The sequence below is a fragment of the Scyliorhinus canicula genome, chromosome 18 (assembly GCF_902713615.1).
Source record: "Scyliorhinus canicula chromosome 18, sScyCan1.1, whole genome shotgun sequence".
Classification (NCBI taxonomy): domain Eukaryota; kingdom Metazoa; phylum Chordata; class Chondrichthyes; order Carcharhiniformes; family Scyliorhinidae; genus Scyliorhinus; species Scyliorhinus canicula.
This window is the reverse complement of record NC_052163.1, coordinates 77,841,747-77,863,158: the sequence shown is the minus strand read 5'-3', so window position 1 is coordinate 77,863,158 and position 21,412 is coordinate 77,841,747. Positions and strand designations below refer to the sequence as shown.

At 48.4% G+C, this 21,412-nt stretch overlaps 1 protein-coding gene across 1 annotated transcript; it reads left to right on the top strand.

The window, feature by feature from the left end:
- Positions 1-5,203: 5,203 nt before the first annotated feature.
- Positions 5,204-20,114, top strand: fam32a (family with sequence similarity 32 member A). Its single transcript, XM_038777539.1, has 4 exons — positions 5,204-5,350; positions 11,054-11,213; positions 12,195-12,248; positions 19,855-20,114. Exons 1-4 carry the CDS (start codon positions 5,280-5,282, stop codon positions 19,921-19,923), a joined length of 354 nt encoding a protein of 117 aa, XP_038633467.1. The 5' UTR covers positions 5,204-5,279; the 3' UTR covers positions 19,924-20,114.
- Positions 20,115-21,412: the final 1,298 nt, after the last annotated feature.

Below are 21,412 nucleotides of genomic sequence, written 5' to 3'. Positions count from 1 at the left end.
GGTGTTGGTGTTGTGATGGGTGGGGCTGTGGTCTGGTGTTGGTGTTTTTTTGAGTGTGTGGCGCTGTGGTCAAGTATTGGTGTTGTAAGGGGGAGGGGCTGTGGACAGGTGTTGGTGTATTTGTGAGGGGAGAGGGGCTGTGGACAGCTGTTGGTGCTGTGAGGGGCTCTGGACAGATGTTGGTGTGTTTGTGAGGGGGAGGGGCTGTGGACACGTGTTGGTGTTGTTGTGAGGGGGCAGCGCTGTGGTCAGGTGTTGGTGTTGTGAGGGGGCGGGGCTGTGGCCAGGTGTTGGTGCAGTGATGGGCGTGGCTCTGGTCAGGTGTTGGTGGTGTTGTGAGGGGTGGGGCTGTGGTCAGGCGTTGGTGTTGTTGTAAAGGGGAGGGGCTGTGGTTAGGCGTTGGTGTTGTTGTGAGGCGGAGAGGTTATGGTCAGGTGTTGATGTTGTTGTGAGGGGCGGGGCTCTGGTCAGGTGTTGGTGTGAGAGGGTGGGGCTGTGGTCAGGTGTTGGTGTTGTGAAGGGAAGGGGCTGTGGTCAATTGTTGGTGTTGTGAGGCGGAGGCGTTATGGTCAGGTGTTGATGTTGTGAAGGGCGGGGTTGTGGTCAGATGTTGGTGTTGGTGTGAGGGGGACGGGCTGTGGACAGGTGTTGGTGTTATTGTGAGGGGTGCGTCTGTAGACAAGTGTTGGTGTTGTGAGGGGCGGGGCTGTGGTCGGGTGTTGGTGTTGTGAGAGGGTGGGGTTGTGGTCAGGTGTTGTGAGAGGAGGGGTTGTGGTCAGATGTTGTGAGGGGCGTTACTGTGGTCAGGTGTTGGTGTTGTGAGGGGCAGGGCTACGGGCAGGTGTTGGCGTGAGGGGCGGGGCTGTGGTCAGGTGTTGGTGTTGTGAGGAGTGGACCTGTGGTCAGGTGTTGCAGTAGTTGCGAGGGGCGGGGTTGTGGTCAGGTGTTGGTGTTGTGAGGGAGGGGTGGCTCTGGTTCAGGTGTTAGAGTTGTCAGGAACGGGGCTGTGTTCAGATGTTGGTGCCGTGAGAGGGCACAACTGTGGTTCAGGTGTTGGAGTTGTTGTCAGGAGTGGGGCTGTGATCAGGTGTTGGTGTTGTTGTGAGGGGCGTGGCTATGGTCAGGTGTTAGAGTTGGTGTTGTGAGGGGTGGGTCTGTGGTCAGGTGTTGGTGTTGTGAGGGGCAGGGCTGTGGCCAGGTGTTGGTGTTGTGAAGGGAAGGGGCTGTGGTCAATTGTTGGTGTTGTGAGGCGGAAGGGTTATGGTCAGGTGTTGATGTTGTTGTGAGGGGCGGGGTTGTGGCCAGGTGTTGGTGTTGTGAAGGGAAGGGGCTGTGGTCAATTGTTGGTGTTGTGAGGCGGAAGGGTTATGGTCAGGTGTTGATGTTGTTGTGAGGAGCGGGGTTGTAAGATGTTGGTGATGGTGTGAGCGGGAGGCGCTGTGGAAACGTGTTGGTGTTGTTGTGAGGGGCGGGGCTGTGGTCAGGTGTTGGTGTGAGGGGTGGGGCTACGGTCAGGTGCTGGCGTAAGGGGCGGGCTGTGGTAGGTGTTGGTGTTGTGAGGAGCGGACCTGTGGTCAGGTGTTGCAGTAGTTGTGAGGGGCGGGGTTGTGGTCAGGTGTTGCAGTAGTTGTGAGGGGCGGGGTTGTGGTCAGGTGTTGGTGTTGTGAGGGAGAGGTGGCTCTGGTTCAGGTGTTAGAGGTGTCAGGAACGGGGCTGTGGTCAGATGTTGGTGTCGTGAGAGGGCACAACTGTGGTTCAGGTGTTAGAGTTGTTGTCCGGAGTGGGGCTGTGATCAGGTGTTGGTGTTGTGAGGGGCGTGGCTATGGTCAGGTGTTAGAGTTGGTGTTGGGAGGGGTTGGGCTGTGGGCAGGTGTTGGAGGCGGTGTTGTGAGGGGCGGGTCTGTGGTGAGGTGTTGGTGTTGTGAGGGGCAGAGCTGTGGCCAGGTGTTGGTTTTGGGAAGGTCAGGGCTGTGGTCAGGTGTTGGTGTTGTTGTGAAGGGCGGAGTTCTGGTCAGGTGTTGGAATTGTGCGAGGGTGGGGCTTTGGTCAGGTGTTGGTGTTGTGAGGGGGAGGTGGCTCTGGTTCAGGTGTTGGAGTTGTTGTCAGGAGCGGGGCTGTGATCAGGTGTTGGTTTTGTGGTGAGGGGGTGGGGCTGGGGCTGTGGTCAGGTGTTGGTGTTGTTGGGAGGGGCGGGGCTGTGGTCAGGTGTTTGTGTAGTTGTGAGGGGTGGGGCTGTGGTCAGGTGTTGGTGTTGTGAGCGGACGGGCTGTGATCAAGCTTTGGTGTTTCTGCAAGGGGATGGGTATGTGGTCAGATGTTGTTGTGAGGGACGGGGTTGTGGTCAGGGGCTGTTCTGAGAGGGAGGGGCTGTGGGTAGGTGTTGGTGTACTTGTGAGGGGGAGGAGCTCTGGACAGGTGTTGGTGTTGTTATGAGCGGCGGGGCTGTGGTCTGGTGTTGGTGTGTTTTTGAGTGTGTGGCGCTGTGGTCAAGTATTGGTGTTGTAAGGGGGAGGGGCTGTCGACAGGTGTTGGTATTTTTGTGAGGCGAGAAGGGCTGTGGACAGCTGTTGGTGCTGTGAGGGGCTCTGGACAGATGTTGGTGTATTTGTGAGGGGGAGGGGCTGTGGAGAGGTGTTGGTGTTGTGAGGGGCGGGGCTGTCGTCAGGTGTTGGTGTTGAGAGGGGCGTGGCTGTGGTTCAGGTGTGGGAGTTGTGGTGCGGGGGTGGGGCTATGGTCAGGTGTTGGTGCTGCGAGAGGCAGGGCTCTGGTCAGGTGTTGGTGTATTGAGGGGCAAGGCTCTGGTCAGGTGTTGGTGTTCTGAGGGGTGGGGCTGTGGTCAGGTGTTGCTGTTATGAGGGGAGGGGCCGTGGTCAGGTGTTGGTGTTGTTCTGAGGGGTGGGGCTGTGGTCAGGTGCTGGTGTTGTGAGGGGGCGGGGCCCTGGTCAGGTTTTGGTGTTGAGAGAGTGTGGGGCTGTGGCCAGGTGTTGGTGTTGTGAGGAGCGGACCTGTCGTTCAGGTGTTGCAGTAGTTGTGAGGGGCGGGGTTGTGGTCAGGTGTTGGTGTTGTGAGGGGGAGGTGGCTCTGGTGCAGGTGTTGGAGTTGTTGTCAGGAGCGGGGCTGTGATCAGGTGTTGGTTTTGTGGTGAGGGGGTGGGGCTGTGGTCAGGTGTTGGTGTTGTTGTGAGGGGCGTGGCTATGGTCAGGTGTTAGAGTTGGTGTTGGGAGGGGTTGGGCTGTGGGCAGGTGTTGGAGGTGGTGTTGTGAGAGGCGGGGCTGTGGTCTGGTGTTGGTGTTGTTTTGAGTGGGTGGGGCTGTGGTCAGGTGCTGGTGTTCTTGTTGGGAGGGGAGGGGCTCTAGTCAGGTGTTAGTGTTGTGAGGGGCGGGGCAGTGATTCAGGTGTTGCTGTTGGTGTGAGAGGGGCGAGGCTGTGGTTCAGGTGTTGGTGTGAGAGGGGCGAGGCTGTGGTTCAGGTGTTGGTGTTGGTGTGAGAGGGGCGAGGCTGTGGTTCAGGTGTTGGAGTTGTCAGGAGCAGGGCTGTGGTCAAATGTTGGTGTTGGGAGGGGCGAGGCTCTGGTCAGATGTTGGTATTGGGGTGGGGTTGTAGTCAGGTGTTGGTGTTGTAGAGAGGGGGAGTCTATGGTCAGGTGTTGGTGTTGTAGTGAGGGGCAGTCTGTGGTCAGGTGTTGGTGTGAGGGGGCGGGGTTGTGGCCAGGTGTTGGTGTTGTGAGTGGGTGGGGCTGTGCTTCAGGTGTTGGTATTGTGAGGGGGCGGGGCCCTGGTCAGGTTTTGGTGTTGAGAGAGTGTGGGGCTGTGGCCAGGTGTTGGTGTTGTGAGGAGCGGACCTGTCGTTCAGGTGTTGCAGTAGTTGTGAGGGGCGGGGTTGTGGTCAGGTGTTGGTGTTGTGAGGGGGAGGTGGCTCTGGTGCAGGTGTTGGAGTTGTTGTCAGGAGCAGGGCTGTGATCAGGTGTTGGTTTTGTGGTGAGGGGGTGGGGCTGTGGTCAGGTGTTGGTGTTGTTGTGAGGGGCGTGGCTATGGTCAGGTGTTAGAGTTGGTGTTGGGAGGGGTTGGGCTGTGGGCAGGTGTTGGAGGTGGTGTTGTGAGAGGCGGGGCTGTGGTCTGGTGTTGGTGTTGTTTTGAGTGGGTGGGGTTGTGGTCAGGTGTTGGTGTGAGGGGGCCGGGGCTGTGGACAGGTGTTGGTGGTGTTGTGAGGGGCGGGTCTGCGGTCAGGTGTTGGTGTTGTGAGGGGCAGGGCTGTGGCCAGGTATTGGTGTTGTGAGGGGCAGGGCTGTGGCCAGGTGTTGGTTTTGCGAAGGGCAGGGCTGTGGTCAGGTGTTGGTGTTGTTGTGAGGGGCGGGGTTCTGGTCAGGTGTTGGTATTGTGCGAGGGTGGGGCTTTGGTCAGGTGTTGGTGTTGTGAGGGGGAGATGGCTCTGGTTCAGGTGTTGGAGTTGTTGTCAGGAGCGGGGCTGTGATCAGGTGTTGGGTTTGTGGTGAGGGGGTGGGGCTGTGGTCAGGTGTAGGTGTGTGGGTGGGGCTGTGGCCAGGTGTTGGTGTTGTGAGGGACGGGGCTGAGGTCAGGGGCTGTTCTGACAGGGTGGCGCTGTGGGCAGGTGTTGGTGTTGTGAGGGTCGGGGCTGTGGTCAGTGTCGGTGTTGTGGTGAGAGGGTGGGGCTTTGGTCAGGTGTTAGTGTTGTGAGGGGCGGGGCTGTGATTCAGGTGTTGGAGTTGTCAGGAGCAGGGCTGTGGTCAGGTGTGGGTGTTGTGGTGAGGGGGTGGGGCTATGGTCAGGTGTTGGTGCTGTGAGGGGCAGGGCTGTGGTTCAGGTGTGGGAGTTGTGGTGAGGGGGTGGGGCTGTGGTCAGGTGTTAGTGTTGTGAGGGGCGGGGCTGTGATTCAGGTGTTGGTGTGGTGAGAGGGCGGGGCTTTGGTCAGGTGTTGTCGTTCCGGGGGGCCGGGCTGTGGTCAGGGTTTGGAGTTGTTGTGAGGGGGAGGGGCCGGGGTCAGTTGTGAGGGGCGGGGCTGCGGTCAGGTGTTGTGAGGGGGCGGGGTTGTGAGTTAATGTCAGGGGGCGGGGCTGTGGTCAGTTGTTGTACGGGGGCGGGGCTGAGATCAGTTGTTGTGAGGGGCGGGGCTCCGGTGACGTTAAGGTTATCGAAGGGGGCAGGGCTCCGGTGACGTGCTGGTGTTGTTGGGAGCGGGCGGGGCAGTGGTTAGGCCTTGTGTGGGGCGGGGTTTCGGTCAGTTGTTGTTGGGAGGGGGCTGCTGTTTCCGGTTCCGGGAAGATGGCGGAATATGAGTCTGTGCAGACAGGCGCTTTGAAACTGAAAGGAGTCGCGCAAATCGGGGTTAAAAAGTAAGAATTTGAATCTCGGGCGTGCAATTGAGGCGCGTGGGTGCTGTAAACCGAATGATTCCGGGAATCCAACATCTGTGAACTACACTGTCAGAGGGTCAGTAATGAGGGAGTGCTGCACGGTCAGAGGGTCAGTACTGAGGGAGTGCTGCACTGCCAGAGGGTCAGTAATGAGGGAGCGCTGCACTGTCAGAGGGTCAGTACTGAGGGAGGTTGCACTGTCAGAGAGTCAGTACTGAGGGAGTGCTGCACTGCCAGAGGGTCAGTACTGAGGGAGCGCTGCACTGTCTGAGGGTCAATATTGAGGGAGTGCTGCACTGTCTGAGGGTCAATATTGAGGGAGTGCTGCACTGCCAGAGGGTCAGTAATGGGGGAGGTCTGCACTGTCAGAGGGTCAGTAATGGGGGAGTTCTGCAGTGTCAGAGGGTCAGTACTGAGGGAGTTCTGCACTGGCCTGTTAGACGGGCATTGCTGAGGAACACCACTCTGTTTGACGGTTAGTGCCAAGGTAGTGCTGTCGGTGGGTCACTGCTGAGGGAGTGCCGCAGTGGCAGAGGATTGGGGCCAAAGCTGCCATGCATGGTCGGGCGGTCTGTGTGGAGGGACCACCGCCAGGTCTGATCATCTGTGCGGTGGGAGCGCCTCCCTGTCAGTGGTTCGGGCCAAAGCTGTGCCGCGCTGTCGGGGCGTCATTATTCAGGGATCGCTGCTCTGTCAGAGAATTGGTAATGAGTGAGAGAGCCCCTCTGTGCGACTTGTTGATCAAATAGTAAATCGGTTTATTGTCCATTTCAAAGTAGAACAACTCGGACAGTGCTGTGCTCCCTTCGTACTGCACGCAGAGCGTCAGCTTGAGTTCTGTCCTTGGTGCTCTGAGTGAGGTCATTGAGCCATTACGGCACAGAAGGTGGCCATTTGGCCCATTGAATCCATGATGACTTTCTACAGAGAAATTCAGTCAGTCTCATTCTCCTGTTCTATCTTCCTTACCCTTCAAATCTATTTTTAAGGACCCATCCAATTTTGTTTTGACATTACGGTAGCATGGTGGTTAGCATCAATGCTTCACAGCTCCAGGGTCCCAGGTTCGATTCCCGGCTGGGTCACTGTCTGTGTGGAGTCTGCACGTCCTCCCCGTGTGTGCGTGGGTTTCCTCCGGGTGCTCCGGTTTCCTCCCACAGTCCAAAGATGTGCGGGTTAGGTGGATTGGCTATGCTAAATTGCCCGTAGTGTAAGGTTAATGGGGGGATTGTTGGGTTACGGGTATACGGGTTACGTGGGTTTAAGTAGGGTGATCATTGCTCGGCACAACATCGAGGGCCGAAGGGCCTGTTCTGTGCTGTACTGTTCTATTATTGATTGTTTCTGCTTCTCCCACCCTCCCACAGAACGTGTTCCTGGTCACTACCACTCACTGCAGAAGAAAAGTCCCTCCTCGCATCTGTCCCACACCTCTTGCCCAAACCTTAAACCTTTGTTCACTTGTCCTTGTACCATCAGCTAATGGAAATTTTTCCCTTGACTACCTAATCCAAACTTGTCAGAATTTTGTAATACCTCTATCAATTCTTCTGTTTGCTCAAAGGAGAACAACCGCAACTTCTCCAACATTGCAGCTGAAATCCCCCTTCCCTTGAATCTTTCTTTTTAAAAAAAAACTCCTCTGCAACCTCTTAAGGACCCACTCAACCTTCATCAAGTGTGGTGACCAGAACTTGAGACAGGTTCATCATAACTCCCTTGTTTTTGTACTCAAATGTCTCTGTTTATGAAGCCCAAATCTTACCTGCTTTGCTAACCATTCTCTCAATGTGTCCTGTCTCCTTTTTTTTAATAATCATTTTATTGAGGTATTTTTGGTATTGTAACAACAACAAAATAAACTGTGCATGAAACTATAAACATAGTGCAAAACACATCTCCCTTACAGGCCCCACCTTTATTAACCCCTCTGGGCTACCAGGGAAGCAAAGGCCAGAACGTCTGCCTCTTTCATCTCCTGGATTCCCCGGTCTTCCGACACCCCAAAAATCGCCACCTCTGGACTCAGTGCCACCTTTGTTTTTAATACCGTGGACATGACATCTGCAAACCCCTGCCAAAATCCGCTAAGCTTCGGACATGTCCAGAACATGTGGACGTGGTTCGCTAGTCCTCTCGCACATTTTGCACACCTGTTTTCCACCCCAACGAATCTGCTCATCCGGGCCACTGTTATGTGAGCCCGATGAACGACCTTGAATTGTATCAGGCTGAGCCTGGCACATGTTGCGGACGCGTTGACTCTATTCAATGCATCTGCCCGCAGACCATCCTCTATCTCTCCTCCCAGCTCCTCCTCCCACTTGCGCCTCAGCTCCTCGGTCTGCGTCTCCTCTGACCCTACAAGTTCCTTGTAAATGTCGGAGACGCTCCCTTCTCCGACCTACCCTCTGGAAACTACCCTGTCCTGAATCCCCCTCAGCGGTAGGAGTGGGAAGGTTGACACCTGTTTACATTGGAAGTCCTACACCTGCAGATACCTGAATTTGTTTCCCCTCGCCAACCCAAATTTCTCCTCCATACTCGGAAAGCTCCCCTCTATAAACATATCCCCCATCCTGGCCTGTCTCCTTTTGATGATGCTTGATGCACATGTACCCCGGTTCCTCTATTCCTGCACACTCTTTAGTTCTGTGCCATCAGTTGTTGTTGCTTCTCCGCATCCCTTCAGCCAAAATGTATCACATCACACTTAAATTCTATCTGTCACTCGCCGGCCCATTCTGCCACATCCATGTCCTGATGCAGTTAATTCAGATTATCCTCACTGTTTGCCACGCCTCCAATTTAGGTATCATCAGCAAATTGTGAAATTTTACGCTGTCTTCCAAGATCCAAGTCATTTATATATTTCAGGAATAGCTGTGATCCTATCACTGATTGGGGCTGGTTTAGCACAGTGGGCTAAACAGCTGGTTTGTAATGCCGAACAAGACCAGCAGCGCGGGTTCAATTTCCGTACCGGCCTCCCCGAACAGGCGCCGGAATGTGGCAACTAGGGACTTTTCACAGTAACTTCATTGAAGCCTACTTGTGACAGTAAGCGATTATTATTATTGATTCCTAGGGGACACTGCTGTCTACCATTCTCCAGCCTGAGAAACACCCATTTCCCAGCACTCGCCATTTCCTGTCTTTAAGCCGTTTCTTTTATCCAAACTGACATTGACTCCTTGTTCCATTTAAATCAGAATCTCCTGACTCAGATGAGAATAACACCTGATTATGTTTTTACATGTAGCAACTGTGAAGAGAGGAAAAAAGTTAGGTCAGCTTTCATCAGAATGTGGAATGAAGAATTCAGTTTCAACCTCAGCGAGACCAGTCCGTTCATGAGGCTGTTGTCTGTTGTGCTGATGTTCATTCATTGCTCTTCATGCACAGGCAGTTTTGTACTGCAATGCCCAACATAACCCATAGGCCTTTGGCACACAAGGCCATGTGCCAAGCGGGTGGAGCCATTTGTTTGACTATTTAAGAGTAATGGCTGGATTCTTCTGTGGCAGGTCCTCCAATGATTTGGTTAGTAGAGCTGCCTTTGTGCATCTAGAATTTGTATTTGTTTGCAAGACAGGTTGCCGAAAATATTATCTGTTCATGGAGCAGGAAGGCACATTTAGGCACCTGAGTGAACAGGACAAGTCGCAGTATATCTCCTTCAGTCAGATTGCAGGATGAAACTAACTGCACGGACTGAGGGGAAGATGAACCCGAGCGGCTGAAACCAACACTAGATGAGGTATAGAGAAATAAAGATAGAGTGAAAGATTAGATTGACAGAAAGAGGGAATAAAAGGAACAGAGGAGAAATATTTTTTTAAGTATGCTCTTTTGAAGATACCATTTTTGCAAAGCTAACCAATGTGGGACAACTTTTTGATAGAACATAGAACATACAGTGCAGAAGTAGGCCATTCGGCCCATCGAATCTGCACCGACCCACTTAAGCCCTCATTTCCACCCTATCCCCCTAACCCAATATCCCCTCCTAACCTTTTTTGGACACTAAGGGCAATTTAGCATGCCCAATCCACCTAACCTGCACGTCTTTGGACTGTGGGAGGAAACTGGAGCACCCAGAAGGAAACCCACGCAGACACGGGGAGAACGTGCAAACTCCGCACAGACAGTGACCCAGCAGGGAATCGAACCTGGGACCCTGGTGCTGTGAAGCCACAGTGCCAACCACTATGCTACCATGCTGCCCACTGTTGGGTAGTTAGGTTTAACTGCATATCTATCTCATGCCTGATCTTGTGCCTAAGTAACAACGGTCGGGACTCAACCCTGACATTATTTTGACAACAAAATCTGGCCCGTTATGTGTTGTCCCCTCATTTCTCTGGGTTGTGTAAGTATATAATTATTACTGAGATTTCACAGATTTGAGGTTCTATCTGGCAGCATACTGTGATGGAGGAGGCCGGAGAGCACAAGAGAGTGCCGGTGGACAAAAGAACTCTAGCACAGAAGGCATTTGATAAAATGCAAGAGAAGCGGGTGAGCTGTTACATCTGCGAGTAAAAGGAAATCCAGAGATTTCTGGAAATCTAAAGTGTGTTTGTAAAGAGTTAATGTTTTGGGTGTAGGGACCCTACATCAGAGCTTAAACTGTAGACCCGAAAATGCAACACGACGGCGGAGGGAAGACGTTGGGTAAAATTCTGCCAAATGTGTCCATGGGATCTACCCCATGACTGCCTTGTCCACTTCCACTTTGTTCCTTGCCCTGACAAAATGAGTGATCTACTGGTTATTATGCTTTGGAGAATTTTATTGGACAGTGGGATGCCCAGGATACTGTTTTAAACACTTCACAGGTGGAATGTGAAAGGGAATGTAATTCCTGGGGTTTTAATAATCTTCGTATCGAGCATGTGTCTAATCTCTGAGGTAAACGGTCCGTTAGATAAGACACGACTAGTAAAGGAACACACTCGTGTACTTTTTTTGAACTGAACAACATGTCTAAATATTGAATTGCTGGAAGTGAGACAGACAAATTCAGCATTACAATTATTCCAAAATTCTTTTGAGTCATCCCAAAATACACCTTCAGGATCACTGTGTCTGTAGGAAAACTGCTGGGGCAGTGACAGAACCATGAGTACATAGAATCACAGAATTATTACATTGCAGAAGGAGGCCATTCGGCCCATGGAGTCTGCACCGACCCTCTGAAAGAGAACCCTCCCGAGGCCCGCCCACCCACCCCATCCCCGTAACCCTATCTAACCTGCACACCAGGGTAGGTGGATTGGCCATGCTAAATTGCCCCTTAATTGGAAAAAAATAATTTAATACTCTAAATTTTAAAAAAGATTTTCACGTGACTATTGAATGAATTTAGGTGCTCTGATTTCATATAAAATTTTTGGACCACTTACTAAGGAAGTATATTCCTTTAGTTCAGTATTTTACATAAATGCAACAATAAATAGCATTTGTGTGCTGACCAAAAAAATAAATATCTGTGTCCATCTCTGCAACCTAGCCTGAATGGTGAAGCCCCTTTTTTTCACTCTCTCTTCATCCTTCTCTGCCCATCTCCCCTCACGATATTCCCGGTCTCCACTGATGTGTGTACCTCGTTTCCCACACAAACTCAGCTTTTCAGAGACAAATGCTAAAACTTGGATCCTTTGTGTTTTTCTACAAAAGGAAGAAAAAGAAGACTAAGGAAAGCAAGAAAATGCTGGAGCAGATCATCTCGAATCAGCAGCAGCATACTGTGATGGAGGAGGCCGGAGAGCACAAGAGAGTGCCGGTGGACAAAAGAACTCTAGCACAGAAGGCATTTGATAAAATGCAAGAGAAGCGGGTGAGCTGTTACATCTGCGAGTAAAAGGAAATCCAGAGATTTCTGGAAATCTAAAGTGTGTTTGTAAAGAGTTAATGTTTCGACTGTAGTGACCCTACATCAGAGCTTAAAACTGTAGACCCGAAAATGCAACACGACGGTGGAGGGAAGACGTTGGGTAAAATTCTGCCATATGTGTCCATGGAATCTACCCCATGACTGCCTTGTCCACTTCCACTTTGTTCCTTGCCCTGACAAAATGAGTGATCTACTGGTTGTTATGCTTTGAAGTATTTGTATTGGAGAGTGGGGTGCCCAGGATACTGTTTTAAACACTTCACAGGTGGAATGTGAAAGGGAATGTAATTCCTGGGGTTTTAACAATCTTTGTATCGAGAATGTGTCTAATCTCTTGAGGTAAACGGTCCGTTAGATAAGACACAACTAGTCCCTACTAAAGGAACACACTCGTGTACTTTTTTTGAACTGAACATATGAGACACCCGAGGTCTTGGAGCATGATCAGTCACCAAGGTCCTGAGCAGCTTAGGGCTCCAAAGATTCACAGAGTTCTGCAGGTCCTGGAAATGTTAAACAAATCCAGAAAATACTGCATATACTCAATAGATCAGGCAACATCTAGAGAGGACAGATTAATTAATATTTTAGGTGTGCACCATCGGTTAGAATGGGAAGAAATTGTGGATGAAAGACATTTAAAAAGAAACAGAACAAGGGAAAGGGTCAATGTTGTTCTCCCTCTCTACCTTGTGCATGTGCTCAGATGCAAATTGCTTAAGTGGAGAACAAGAAATAGTGACAGAATGATGATGTGAGAAATGTTGATACCGCGCCTGCCATTTACGGTTGTTTGTGTGTGTTCTCGCCAACCTCCCCTGTGTCTTGTTCTGGTTCTTTCTCAATGCTCAGAGCTGCAGCTTCTGTCTCCTCCACTTAACTTTGTAGAAACACACATTCATCCTGCTTTTTAATTTCTTGCAGCAAATTGAAAGAATTCTGAAGAAGGCATCAAAAACTCACAAACAGAGTGTTGAGGTAAGGTGTTAATCTTCTTTGGTTTAAATGCAAATACCTTAATGATATTTAAAATTCTGAAATTCAGTTTAACTTGAATATATTTCAGAAATCTTAGAAAGAGACAAAACAGATTTTGATAATCTCCAACAATTCTGAATTTAGTAATGGGAAATTAAGCAGATTGGCCATGCTAAATTGCCCGTAGTGTAAGGTTAATGGGGGGATTGTTGGGTTACGGGTATACGGGTTACGTGGGTTTAGGTAGGGTGATCATTGCTCGGCACAACATCGAGGGCCAGAGGGCCTGTTCTGTGCTGTACTGTTCTATGTCTTCTATGTCTAATTAAGAGAATTAAGGACAGGGGAACATCTTGATAATAGTAATCACAGTGTTAAAAGGGTTAAAATAATAGTAACAGACCGAATCCCCTCCTATGCTGTAACAATTGTTCGGTCGAGCAAAGACCTAAGTAATACATTGGAAAAGGCTAACTGAGGGAAGAACAAACTGGAAAATAAATCAACATGGAGAACAGCAGCCGTAGATATTAAAAAGATGATCAATAGTGCCCAGGAGAAAACAAATTCCACTTAAAAAGAACAGGTTAGACAGACCAGGAGTGAATAAAGAGGCAAGTTCAGAACTGAAATTAAAGGAAGTGAACTACACTAACTCTAGACAATAAAGAAAAGAATGACAAAAAATGAAGAAATTAGAATAGAAATAATAATTATGAAAGCATGGAGGATTTATAAAAATCAGTAAAGGTGTACAAAAAGAAAATAGAAAAAAAATTCCACAGACGTATTAACTAATGAAAAGCCAGGAGTGATATATGTGGTAACCTCTGAGTGTTATACTGTGGCCAAGTTCTAAGGCACTGGGTTCAACTTCCAGTCTCTATGGAGGTCTGTCTTTGAATTCCACCGCTGTCAACGTTTCACCCTGTTTAAGTTCAGGGGCTGGTTGAGCTCAGTTGACTGGACAGCTGGTTCATGTTGCGGGGCAATGCCAACAGCGTAGGTTCAATTCCTGTACTGGCTGAGGTTATTGTTGAAGGCCCCATCTTCTCAACCTTGCCCCTTGCCTGAGGTGTTAAATCACCACCAGTAAGCTCTTTCCAAAAAGGGGAGAGGAGCATATGATCCTCTGGGACGATAGCGACTTTCAATCTCTGAGAAATTACAGTATGTGGCACAGTGGTTAGCATTTCTGTCTACGATGCTGAGGACCCGGGTTCGAATCCCGGCCCTTGGCCACTGTCCGTGTGGAGTTTGCACATTCTCCCTGTGTCTGCATGGGTTTCACCCCCACAAACCAAAGATGTGCAGGTTAGGTGGATTGGCCACGCTAAATTGCCCCTTAATTGGAAAAAAAATAATTGGGTACTCTAAATTTATTTTTTTTAAATAGAAATGACAGTAACATGGCAGAAATTCTGAGTGATTACTTTGCCTTAGTGTTTACCAATGGTGGGCCTGGCATTAGAAGAAGAGATCAAAGAAGACAAAGACTTCTAAGATAGAAAGGAGGGAGAAGGATGATAAATTGATCAAATTTTAAAAAGGAATACAAACCCTGGTTCGGATAGATTACATCCATACATATTAAAAGGAGCTCAGGAGGCAGTTGCAGAGATATTGTTCCAAATATAAGAAAACTGATTAGAAAAGGAAATAATTCCAGAGGACTCACTGAACAGATTTTTTATATTTCCGAAGGGAGACAGAACAAGGAACTCTAGACTAATTAGTTCAGCGTCAGTGGTAGGAAGGATAATGGAATTTTAAAATTCTCATTGTTGTTTTCAAATCCTTCATGGACTCGCTCCCTTTTATTTGTAACTTCCTCCAGCCTGGCACTCTTGTGCATATCTGCACCCCTCCAATTCTGATCTCTTGAGCATTCATGGTTTCAATTGCTGCATCGTTAGTGGCCTTGCCTTCAGTTGCCAGGGCTTTAAGCTCCCAAACTGTTTCCTTAAAACTCTCTTTCCTCCTTTAATACGCTCTTTAAAATCTACCCTTTTGACCAAGCTTTTGGTCATCATCCCTAACATTTTCTTATAGAAACATTGAAAATAGGAGCAGGAGGAGGCCACTGAACCATTCAAGCCTGCTCTGCCATTCATTACGATCATGGCTGATCATCCAACTCAGTAGCCTGTTCCCACTTTTCTCCCGTATCCTTTGATCCCTTTAGCCCCAAGAGCTATATCTAACTCCTTCTGGAAAACTGGTTTAGTGCCAGATTTTGCTTTATATCTCTCTTAAGAAGTACCTTGCAACATTTCATTACATTAGAGATATTATGAAAAATACAAGAGTACGAAAATCTTGCTGCAGATATATAGGCGACAGCTGTATTACTGTGTACAGTTTTGGTTGGTTTTACCTAAGGAAGACTTGCTTTTAGAGACATTCAAGTATGGAATAATTCAGGGGTGGGCAAACTATGGCCCGCGGGCCGCATGCGGCCCGCCAAAGGTCTTTATGCGGCCCACCAAGACATTTAAAAAAAAAATTTTTTTTTAAGGTTAATGGGGGTGGGGGGGGGGGTGCTGTTGGGTTACTTACTGGTATAGGGTGGATACATTGACTTGAGTAGGGTGATCATTGCTCGGCACAACTTCGAGGGCCAAAGGGCCTGTTCTGTGCTGTACTGTTCTATGTTCTATATGAGGCGCCCAGAATCATAACCGGGTGAAGTAATTATTTTACTTAATATACTGTGCGGCCCTTTAAAATTGTGAATTTCTGAATGTGGCCCTTGCACGGAAAAGTTTGCCCACCCCTGGAATAATTGATTCGAAAAGCCCTCTGCTGTCTGAAGATTAAAATAACGAATGTTCATTTGATTGGACCATAGGAAATTCTTAAGCTTGGCGGGGCTGATACTGCGAGGCTGTTTCTTCTGGCTTGGAAAGTAGAATTAGGGGTCATAGTCCCAAGTTCATAAATTGACCATTTAGGACTGGGTTGAGAATTGTCTTCACTCGGTGAGTGGTGAGACTTTGCATTTCTCTCCCTGAGAGAGAAGTGGATGTTCAGTTAATGAGGACATTGACGACTGAGATCATCAGACTGTTGAGCACAAAGTGAAGCGAGAGATGTGGGAAAAGTGATGGGAAAATGGGTGTCGATCAGCAGTAATCTTGGTCAATGACAGACTTGAGGGGCCAAATGGTTCGCTGCGTTGCACTTGTGTTTGATTGGGTAAACAGAAATGTTTCCACTTGTGCAGTTCTGGTCACCACATTATAGGAAGGATGTGGAAGCCCTGGAAAGGGTTCAGAGGAGATTTACTAGGATGTTGCCTGGTATGGAGGGAAGGTCTTACGAGGAAAGGCTCAGGGACTTGAGGTTGTTTTCGTTAGAGAGGAGAAGGCTGAGAGGTAACTTAATAGAGACATATAAGATAGTCAGAGGGTTAGATAGGGTGGACAGTGAGAGTCTCTTTCCTCAGATGGTGATGACCAACACGAGGGGACATAGCTTTAAATTGAGGGGTAGCAGATATAGGACAGATATCAGAGGCAGTTTCTTTACTCAGAGAGTAGTAGGGGTGTGGAACGCCCTGCCTGCAACAGTAGTAGACTCGCCAACTTTAAGGGCATTTAAGTGGTCACTGGATAGACATATGGATGAAAATGGAATAGTGTAGGTCAGATAGGCTTCAGATGGTTTCACGGGTCGGCACAACATCGAGGGCCGAAGGGCCCATACTGCGCTGTTATGTTCTATTGTGTGGGAGTCTAAAGCTACAGGCCACACATGTGTGATAGTCACGAATAAACGCAACAGGGAATTCAAGAAAAAATCTTTACGCCAAGAACGGTGCAAAGGTGCTATCACAAAAATAATTGAGGTGAACAGCATAAATGGGTCTGAGGGGAAGCTGGTTAAACACGAGGGAGAAAGGAATAGGAAGACATGTTTATAGGATTAGATGAAGCAGTGTGGGTGGAGTCTTGTGTAGATCATAATGTAGTAGGGCTGAATGGCCTGTTTCTGTGCTGTAGGCCTTTTGTAATCTTACCAGATATTGCTGCTGGATTTCTGTGCAATTTGTTGCAGTGCCTGATTTCTAACCTTGCGTGGCAGTGTGCTCCCCAATGGCTGGAAATAGCAACAGCCAAGTCTTTGTTCAGTTGGTCGTGACAGCCCCACGTTGTGGTGTGATTGTGATAGTACACCTCTCTGATCTCTTCCACATTATCCAGTCAGCGACTTGCACACAGAGCTAAATTAAACAATGGGCTGCAACCTCCAGTCGGCCATAAGAAACTAAACAATGAATGTGAAGAAGGGCAGGAAATGACCTCCTTCCAGGCTTTCGACCATCAACCGACCCCTCTCCGTTTCCTCATGCAATTTTTCAAAGAGAGAGGGTAAAAGAAGCAGCAACTGTTTATTAAACACATGAGACATACAGAGTCTGTCAGAGAATGAAAAGAGAGTTTAATGTTTTGGGTATATTTTCAAAAGTCCAAAGACGTGCAGGTTAAGTGGATTGGCCATAAGAAAATTGCCCCTTAGTTTCCAAAGATGTGCAGGTTGGATGGGGCTACGGGATGGGGCGGATGAGCAGGCCTAGGTAGGGTTCTCTTTCAGAGAGTTGGTGGAGACTCCTTGGGCCGAATTACCATTTCTCCAATGTAGGAATTCTATTTTTCATCAAAACATTCACCTCGCATTCAAAACTAGCCCTGTTAATTTAGGGAGATACCTATGGAAGGGGCTGGTTTATACAGCATGCTTGAGTAAGTCTTCCAGTATCCAGGATGATGAGGTGAGGTCACTGAATTTCAGCCTTTCAATCTCTGAGCAAAATTGCTGAGAAACTAGTTTGAAAAGTAAAAGGTGGGCAGCACGGTGGCACAGTAGTTAGCACAGCTGCCACACGGCACCGAGGTCCCAGGGTCGATCTCAGCTCCAGGTCACTGTCTAGGTGGAGTTTGCACATTCTCCCTGTGTTCGCATGGGTGTCGCCCCCACAACCCAAAGATGTGCTGGGTAGGTGGATTGGCCACGCTAAATTGCCCCTAAATTGGAAAAAATGAATTGGGCACTCTAAATTTATATTTTTTAAAACACTGCTGCCTCAAGGCGCTGAGGACCCGGTTCGATCCCAGCCCTGGGTCACTGTCCGTGTGGAGGTTGCATATTCTCCCCTTGTCTGCGTGGGCCTCACCTTCACAACCCAAAAAGATGTGCAGGTTAGGTTTATTGGCCATGTTAAATTGCCTCTTAAATAGAAAAAAAAGAATTGGGTACTCTAAATTTTTTTTAAATGAAAACCAAAAGGCACCTGGGTCTTTTTTGAATTGGCTAGTTTAAAAAAAATCATTCTTGAAAATTGGGAGTTGCTGGCAAGGCATACATCTATTGCCCTTTCCTAATGGCCCCACATAAGGTGTTGATTGGCCATTGGGGCTGCTGCAGGCTGTGTGGAGGAGAAATGCCCCCTATGCTGCTCAGGAGGGTGTTACAGAATTTTAACACAGCAAATTTTGTTTGAGTGAAAGAAAAAGAAAAGCCTCCGCTCACGATGCTGATGTTAAGAGGGCTCGGATGTGATGGTTCAAATTAGTTTGAGCGAGTGGTAAAATGCCAGCTTGGAGAAAGGCTGCGAGACTTTATATTTTTTTAACGTATTTTTATTGCGATTTTCGATTTTTATACATCGCATCAAAACAAACAAAAGGGAAAAGAAAACCTATAGTTATCAATGTATAACAGGCACAGCACAAAACAGCAGTCAGTACAAGCATAGGAACAAATAAGACTGGATGAGTTGGGGACAATATCACCAATATGTTCCTTCCACTGATACAAGACCCGTCTGTATCAAAACAGGCTACCAGAAATAGTACAGACTTATATCCACAGCTTCGGGAAGAAAAACATCCTGAGAGCCCCAGAGCTAAGGGGAAGTTACACTGATACCCACAAAGCAATCAAAGTTCCTTCCAGGACAGAGCAGACAGCCATCTCTAACTACAAGACTACAAGGAGAGGACCAGACACCACAATCCCAAAGAAATCTCGGGCCTCAAACTTCAACTTAGGGTCTCCCCAAGAAGACTAAGAGAAAAGCAATTACAAGGAACTGGGAGCAAAGACCCGAACTACCAAACTCCCTTCATCGAATACCAGATCAAAGAAATGATATCACCAGAAACTAAACAGCCCAAATGGAGAAACAGGATACCATGTACCCCAACATCAAGGAGGATAGTCAGGTCCCAGTCAGAAAAATTAACCCTATTCCACAGAGAGTCGGTCGTCATGGTGACCCCCAAAAGGGGGGGAACCCCTCAGAGGGAGGGCCAGCCCAACTCCTCCCCCCTCCAGCACCAAGAAACTCACCGCGATAACCAAGACCACTCTGCAAGAGAGGCATAGGGCTACCATAAGACCCATATCACACAGGCCCACACCTAAATGTCCATAACACCGAGGCTCGTCACCTTGCAGGAGAAAGCCAGTGCTAAGAGGGGACAAATAGGAAACATTGCCTCTGGGGTGTCTCTGAAAAACAAAGAGTCAGGAGAAAGAACAAGAACTATCAACATGGAGCGGATGACCCGGATTCGATCCCGGCCCCGGATCACTGGCTGTGTGGAGTTTTCACATTCTACCCCTGTCTGTGGGGTCTCACCCCCACAATCCAAAGATTTGCAGGGTAGGTGGATTGGCCACGCTAAATTGCCCCTTAATTGGAAAAAGCAAAAGAAATGTGCTGAAGGATAAAAAGACTGATTAAAAGATGAGCAAAGTTGGAACACGGCAAAACGCAACCACTCCCGTGATCACATCACGTGATCCCCGACTTTTTATTTTTAAAGAGCACTCAATGTTCCCGCCAAAATGTCGCTTCCGTCATTCCCAAAATGAAACCTCTGTCGATGTTAGCTTTGAACCGTTTGGTTCTGCGGACGAATTGTTTAGAGCTTTTGCTTTCCACTTTTGTCGCTGTGAGCAAGCAACTGCTGAAAGTCAACTTGAATAACATTAACTATATGTCATTTGTGCAGTGTGCATATTTAACACCGTGCCTGCACTACAGTTTGTGTTGAGCTGCTATTGCGAACGGAAATAGTGCTGTCACTCAAAACAGGGGGGCTGTGGAAATCTGTAGTGTCCCAGAGTTTCTGACAGAAATGGGCCTGCCCATCATTGAATGAGGAGATAATGTGTTGTTTTGAATGAAGAGAAGTGTGTCCTGTTGTAGGTTAATACAGTAATCTTCAACCTCTTTAGCTGTGGGTTTGGATGAACCAATCAAGATGAGAGTCTGCTCTATCTGATTGTTCCAAAGGTTCCCCATGCTCCAAGTACGGCCAACCTCTGTTCCGTTCCCAGTCATGGGCTGGTGCACAAGATGCTGAACTGTGAGCCTGGCTCAGTCCACGAATAATGTGGGCTCTGGACAAAGGTCTGGCACACGGTAACTTCAGAGATGCCCTTCTGAGGAAAGCTCGGGATATTCCAAATGTAACCCATCATCACTGACCTGAATCTCCACCCAAGCACAGCCAGATTTTGAGGTTGGTCCCGTTGGGCAGACAGCCTGTTGCCCAAAATACTCCCTTGTAACTTTTCTTTGCTTTTCCTGCAGGAGTTTAACCGACACCTGGATACCCTGACAGAACATTATGACATTCCCAAAGTCAGCTGGACAAAATAAGGCGATGGAGGAAGCTTTTGGACATCTCTTTGTTGAGAACTTTCTTTTATTTTCTGTATTCTTTGCACCTGCAGTAAATTTAGACAGACTTGATCTATCTACCAACTTGCATGTAAGAAAGAGACCTGAACTGCTGCGAACTCTTGTCGACATTGTGTACCAGTTAGTAAATATAATTTTCCTGTTGAACTGACTCTTGTTGTTCCCTGAACTGGAGAAGTTCAGTGATGTTCGCTGTGCAAAAACTAATGGCTGTTTGTTTCTCTTCACCCCAGTGAGATATTTGCCCTGGAGTGATGAGGGTGTTATTCTGTGGCAGAGTTGCTTTGTTTATCTCTAACATTTATGTAACTAGATTTTTTCTGCAGATAGGTATCGCAACATTCAGATATTAAGCTCGTCAGCCTGCTGTCCTTGCGCAAGTGACAGGCACAGTATTTAACACAACATCCTTCCGCGCATAGTCAACAGCTGAATTTACCTTTTGAAATTGGTTTCAAGCCTGACTGTAAGGAAACTTCACGGGCAGAGGGAGGGAAAAGGTGGTAGAGGAATATCTGGGATTCCTCGAGAGGTTTCGCAAAGGAGTCCGTTTGATATATGTTCCGTTGTTAGGAGTAGAGTCTGACCATAGAACATAGAATGATACAGCGCAGTACAGGCCCTTCGGCCCTCGATGTTGCACCGACATGGAAAAAATCTAAAGGCCATCTAACCTACACTATGCCCTTATCATCCATATGCTTATCCAATAAATTTTTTAATGCCCTCAATGTTGGCGTGTTCACTACTGTTGCAGGTAGGGCATTCCACGGCCTCACCACTCTTTGCGTAAAAAACCCACCTCTGACCTCTGTCCTATATCTATTACCCCTCAATTTAAGGCTATGTCCCCTCGTGCTAGCCACCTCCATCCGTGGGAGAAGGCTCTCGCTGTCCATCCTATCTAACCCTCTGATCATTTTGTATGCCTCTATTAAGTCACCTCTTAACCTTCTTCTCTCTAACGTAAACAACCTCAAGTCCATCAGCCTTTCCTCATAAGATTTTCCCTCCATACCAGGCAACATCCTGGTAAATCTCCTCTGCACCCGTTCCAAAGCTTCCACGTCCTTCCTATAATGAGGCGACCAGAACTGTACGCAATACTCCAAATGCGGCCGTACTAGAGTTTGTATAACTGCAACATGACCTCATGGCTCCGGAACTCAATCCCTCTACCAATAAAGGCCAACACACCATAGGCCTTCTTCACAACCCTATCAACCTGGGTGGCAACTTTCAGGGATCTATGTACATGGACACCGAGATCCCTCTGCTCATCCACACTACCAAGAATTTTACCATTAGCCAAATATTCCGCATTTCTGTTATTCTTTCCAAAGTGAATCACCTCACACTTCTCCACATTAAACTCCATTTGCCACCTCTCAGCCCAGCTCTGCAGCTTATCTATGTCCCTCTGTAACCTGCAACATCCTTCCGCACT

Coding starts and splice junctions, on each gene's coding strand:
- fam32a (XM_038777539.1), top strand. CDS start 5,280: ATGGCGGAATATGAGTCTGTGCAGACAGGCGCTTTGAAACTGAAAGGA. Junction 11,214..12,194: donor ATAAAATGCAAGAGAAGCGG/GTGAGCTGTTAC, acceptor AATTTCTTGCAG/CAAATTGAAAGAATTCTGAA. Junction 12,249..19,854: donor CTCACAAACAGAGTGTTGAG/GTAAGGTGTTAA, acceptor CTTTTCCTGCAG/GAGTTTAACCGACACCTGGA.